This window comes from Octopus bimaculoides, chromosome 6 (genome assembly GCF_001194135.2).
Source record: "Octopus bimaculoides isolate UCB-OBI-ISO-001 chromosome 6, ASM119413v2, whole genome shotgun sequence".
In the NCBI taxonomy this organism is placed as follows: Eukaryota; Metazoa; Mollusca; class Cephalopoda; order Octopoda; family Octopodidae; genus Octopus; species Octopus bimaculoides.
Window position 1 is genome coordinate 64,851,242 of NC_068986.1, and position 5,893 is coordinate 64,857,134.

At 36.1% G+C, this 5,893-nt stretch overlaps 1 protein-coding gene across 6 annotated transcripts in view; it reads left to right on the forward strand.

Moving 5' to 3' along the window:
• LOC106875680 (membrane-associated tyrosine- and threonine-specific cdc2-inhibitory kinase) overlaps positions 1-5,893 on the forward strand; it is a 37,495-nt gene that overhangs the window by 22,445 nt on the left and 9,157 nt on the right. For 5 of the 6 annotated variants that reach the window (XR_008264435.1, XM_014923925.2, XM_014923924.2 and 2 more), the window contains 2 exons: positions 1,867-2,041; positions 5,066-5,204. Coding sequence is in view for 5 of the 6 variants with exons in the window: in XM_014923925.2 (XP_014779411.1) it covers positions 1,867-2,041; positions 5,066-5,204 (314 nt within the window). In the remaining variant the exon portion in view is untranslated. The remainder of the gene's footprint in view (positions 1-1,866; positions 2,042-5,065; positions 5,205-5,893) is intronic. The other variant, XM_014923926.2, reaches the window with a different exon arrangement.

A 5,893-nucleotide genomic window follows, 5' to 3' on the forward strand; every position in this document is an offset into this window, starting at 1 on the left:
CAGTTTACCTCCTATTATGTGCACTGTTTTATAACTAATAACTGATGAAACTGAAACGTTAAATTATTCTAAATGTTGTTTAGTTTGTTCCTGTCAACTTTGATTTAGTAAATCTGTAATCTAGAATACATGGTTACAGAAATGTAGAATTTTTGATTTTTACCTCTTGATCCTTCAAGTCTGTTATTTTGGAGTAGGGTGTGTTTCCTTTTGGAAACAATATTTTACCACCATCATCATCATCTGTTTATTTTTGGTATGAGTTAGATGGATCTGTTGAAGGAAGCTGGTTAGTGTTCTGTGTCACAAATTAGATATGCTATAGTGTAATTTCATCTTACATCAGATTAGAGAAACATTTATATCTTGCTTTCTGTAAACAATAGTGTGGTTTGGATACAGGCTTCCAATCACTGGTTTACTGCATTTTCAATATTGAGAATGTCTCTGCAGCTTGGGTTGAATAAATACCACAAGGTTCTTTTTTTGCCCAGTGCATTGATTTCTTCACAGTTTATCACTAATGCATATATTTTTCATCAATACATATATGCACATTCTATGGTCTTCTGCATAGTTTCCATCTTCTAAATTTTGCTCACAATAGACTACCCTAAGGTTATCCTTAAGGGTGGACAGTGGGAACTAAACCTGATCCATGTGGTTGCAAAGAAAACTTAAATACACAACCATACCTGCACTCAGTTTCTATTAAACACAATCATGTCTGCTCTAATTGTCTATTTTTAGTTCAGGATTGGAAAGATAGTAAATAAAGCTATGATGATTGCAGTGTCTATTGTAGTATCTTTTATTAAGATATCTTTTCTTATTCATCTTGTTTGTTAGGGAGAGAGAGAAGGGATGATCAAATTTGCTTGGTGATATGATTCTGAATTTGATCCCATTGCATGGGACCTTAAGCAAATGTCTTTTATCAAGGCTTCTAGTTGATCCAATCCCCTTGTGAAATTGGGTAGGCAGAAACCCTGTAGAAACTTGACAGACTACATAGTCTTTAGTCATAGAGCTAATTTGTATCAAATTAATATCACCCCTGAACTTGGATCAGCTTTCTAGTCTATAGGTAACTTGATATTTTCCTACTATGACATTCTATAGGCTTGTTTCTTCCACTTGTTGTGGAGGCTTTGGAAATGTCATGGGTGTTGCTCTTTCTCTCTGCTTTAGGGCTGAATCAGGACATGAAAATATTGTCAGTTGATAGCTATTTTCACCTCAATCAGGTATTGAACTACTAACATATTGAGAGTGTTTGAATTTGCTGGAGGTATCTTTTGATGTTGAAAACTTGTTAACTCTGCACACCTTAGTTCACTTTTGGCAAAGATATCTTCAATAATACATATTTTACTATGAAGAAGCAATCATTTCATTAGCTTAAGGTTACTAAGCTTTTTTGATACCAATCGACCTCTGATTCTGTCAAACAAAACTTAGTTCATTTAAAATGATCATGCTTAATTTAAATCTTTTTATCCTAACCTTAACACTAATAACCTGTCATTATGTTCCAGCTTTATAATGAGAAAAAGTTATTAAATCTGTCCTTATATTTTTTATTGTTTTCAAATTTAATAGGCACTCATAGGAAATGCTTTTCATTAGAGATATAATGAAAGGGTTAAACCAGGCCTAAACATTTACCATTCTAGGGTTTACAGTGTTTCTAAATCTCACTTTTATTGTTCTTCATTTACCTGTTAATTTCTTATTACTTGAATTTTACTCTTGGTTTTTAAAAACCCTTTGACTCCATTCTTGTCTGGGCCTGTACAAGTGGGCTGTATGTAGAGAGGTGATAATCTTCCATTCTCTATAAGTTTTTCATTTTCTCACCTGTAGGTATCCAATGCTGTACATATAATGAATTCCATTATGGCTTTTCTGTTCATGTTGCTCACCTTAATATTTACTTATCCATTCTCAAAACTGCTTTACAAGGTGGTTTGCCCAGTAACATCACCTATGAATGCCACTAATCCAGAACTCAGCCTTGTAGACTATACTGTGTCAGATGGTAAGTTTATTGCTGATTTCATTATTTTATAATTATGCAACAATGTCCATTTTCTTTTGTTGGTTTGTCTTTGGTTGTGATTTTTAAGTTTTCTCTTGAATAGTTGTTAGTTAATAATTGCAATCAGGAAGGAGAATTCCAAAGGGCTAATATTCTGGGAAGAAAATACTGCGTGTAAATGGTTAGTGCTTCACTTACAAGAGTGAATATAGTGGAAGGTAAGAGGAGGAGAGATGAGTAAGTCAGGAGTGTTGGGGTAGACAAGGTGTGAAACCAATTAAGTCTGAGCAGTAGAGGCCATTTTAGCAGCTGTAGTAAAAGCAGAAATTCTTGATAGTACATCAGTGGACCAGAGGTTATGGTATGTTAGCTAGCTACTTCCTGTTAATCAGTTGGTTGGGGGATGCAGCTTCTGGATATGCAGTTTAGGATGTCTATATGTACAGCAATTGCAGCACTACTTCAGATGTAAGAGTAGTGCTATATTGACATAAAAGGATGCAACTTAGAATTAAATATTACAAGGTACTTTTGTTCAGCCAACCCTTGCTCACACAGATTATGTGCTGTTTCTGTTTACTAAAATCTCACTTGCAAAGTATTGTTGAAGTAAAACTACACTAAAGGGTACTCTCCCAAAATGCTGCACAATGGGATTCAACCTGGATCACAATAGTTGCAAAGTGAACTTAGCCACACAGTTGATATTTAAATGTCTTAGTATAGCAAGTCATTAGTATTATAGTATTTAAGAAGCTGGCAGAATCGTTTGCATGCCAGACAAAATGCTTAGTAGTGTTGTCTGTCTCTGTTCTGAGTTTAAATTCTGCTGAGGTTGACTTTGTCTTTCATCCTTCTGGAGTCAATAAAGTATGTACCAGTTGAGCACTGTGGTCAATGAAATCGACTAACCCCCACCCCGAAATTGCTGGCCTTGTGCCAAAACTTGAAACCAATATTATAGTATTTGACACTAATGAACTCTCAACAACCCAATGTGCATGTGAGTTGGATATTGTTGGCCGTTAAACTACAGGAGCATTGTAATATTGATAAATATTTCACTAAGTTGTAGTTTAAGTCAGTCTGTGAAGAAGGATGAATTCTGTCAGAACCAGATTGAAGACTTTAGTATGTGATGAATTACAGGAATCACTGTCATCAATTTTACAATAAAACTTTCTTCTTTCAAGCCAAGAAGTGAATCTGTAGATCAAGGTTTAGCAAGAAATGGACTTTATATATTTTTAAAAAATATTTCAAATCCAGTGCATTTTCGTGCCATTCAGCAGTCAGTCAGCTAGTATTTTGTTACGATTTAATTTTTGCCTATATAAGCATTGTCAGTGATGTAAATGGTGGTGGGGATATTCTTATATGTAAGATTTGATATGATTTACTTTTAAGACAGTGACAAATGTAAAAAGAAATATCAAATCTGGATCACTATGAAAAATTACTGATCCTTGTTCAAGACAATAATTCATCTTGTAACCAGAAGTGCTGCAGCTGTGACTATCCTCTCCCCTTTTTTTTATATCTGAGACTGATATACAAAAAGATGTGTTAATCATGGGCCTGCTCAATCAGGAACAAACTGGGATTAAACAACAACATCTTTGTTTACCATGTTAATATTCCCTTTTTATCTGTGGTTAATGTAGGGGATGATTTATTCATTTGTGGAAATATTGCTGGTGCTTTGTAGTTTTATAGTTGGACGAATGGAGTGAAAGTAGATTATATTTGTCAGCCAGGCAGACTGATTTAGAATATTATGTTCTTTTCTAGGAAGTACAGGATGATACGTTACAGCACTTATAATAACATGTGATGCCCTAATTGTGTAATTGTCTCTGATTGTATATTATTTCCAAACTATTACTATCATCTAGTAGCTGGGTGGAATCATTAGTGTCGGGGGGGAAAAAATGTCCCCAATATCTGAGTATTTTGAGTGGTACTTAGTAATGAATTCTAATTTTGGCATATGACCGCAATTATTAGAGACTGTAGAATCTATTGTAAAAATCATTTTACTGCCTGTCTTTGACTGGACACGACAAGTATTGTTTATCTGTCTGGTGGCCTTAGTGAAATGGGTTGTGAAGCAGATAAGATTGTAAGGGTTGATAAAGTTTCATTTATAAAGGAAATTGAGGCTAAAGAAAGAAGTGCTGCATTCCAGCAAATTTGTTGAAAGGTGAGTGAGAGTGGCAAGGATGGTACAAGTGAACTGACTTGCTCTGAGCATGCACGTTTAGATTGAGCAAAAAGAATGGGCGGGGAGGGCACTTACTTTAATGGTTAGAGTGACCATGGTTTTGTGGGGTTTCCATGAACACACCTCCTTGGAGAATTATTCATTGTTAAAATAATCTTGCTTCCTCATTGTTTTTGTTGTACATGTATAAACCCTCTGTATTTTTCCCATTATTTTATTAGTCTCTCTTGTATTGTTTTTATGTAGGTCCTTGTAGCAAAAAAAAAAAATTATTTACGTTTGACGGATATTTGTCCTCATCTTGTTTGTTGTTAACACAACATTTCGGCTGATATACCTTCCAGCCTTCATCAGGTGTCCTGGGGGAAATTTCAAACCTGGGTTCTCATTCCTAACGTATTTTTCTAATGTAATTATTATTAATCAGGTCACTGCCTGGAATCGGACTCGGAATCTTGAGGTTAGTAGCCTTAACCACTACACCGTATGCCCGTGGTGTAGTGGTTAAGAGCACAGGCTACTAACCCCAAGATTCCAAGTCCGATTCCATGCAGTGATCTGAATAATAATAAAAATACCTTAGGAATGAATGAGAACCCAGGTTCGAAATTTCCCCAGGGCACCTGATGAAGGCTGGAGAGTATATCAGCTGAAATGTTTACAACAAACAAGATGAGGACAAATATCCATCAAACGTAAATAATGTACATAATTCCTCATCTCTCAAATATAGAACTAAGATTATTATTATTAATTATTCTTTGTATTCATTACCTGTGGTATGTTGTTTATAATTTCAGATGAAACCCTTGATGCTGATGTTTCAAGTGATTCTTATGGAGTTCCACTGGATAACTCTAATTCTGCAGAAAGCTGTTTTGAAGGTGATACTAGTGGTTGTGGTGCTTTTGATGAACCCGTTGATAACCAGTGTTTTGGGTAATTTTCAAACCTTATCTGCATTGAATTTATGTTGACACTGCTTAATCACAGGTCAGCTCCTACTGAGCAAACCTTTGATCAAAAGTATATCAAAAGCCATGTCCATCCAATTTCTTTTTTCCAGATAGTGGACTTCATTATCCAATATGTCCCACCGCTTCTAAGAATATAAGCTGCAATCTGAGTGAGATCTAGCTGCTGTTTTTAGTGACTATATAAAGACCTCCTTGTTGCGTTGGCTTGCTGCTGCTGTTGTTATCAAACGGCTTTGTATAATAAATATGAATCACAGGATGGCTGTATTGTGAAGAAGCTTGCTTCCTAACCATGTGGTTTTGGTTATATACATATATATATATATGTACGAACAGCCATGCTACATGGCAGGGAAACATGGGCTGTGACTGCTGGGGACATGCGTAAGCTCGCAAGGAATGAAGCCAGTATGCTCCGCTGGATGTGTAATGTAAATGTGCATACCCGTCAGAGTGTAAGTATCTTGAGAGAAAAGCTGAACATAAGAAGCGTCAGTAGTGGTGTGCAAGAGAGACGATTGCGCTGGTTTGGACATGTGGTGAGAATGAATGAGGATAGCTGCGTGAAAAAGTGCCACTCCCTAACAGTTGAGGGAACCCGTGGAAGAGGTAGGCCCAGGAAGACCTGGGCTGAGGTGGTGAGGCAAGACC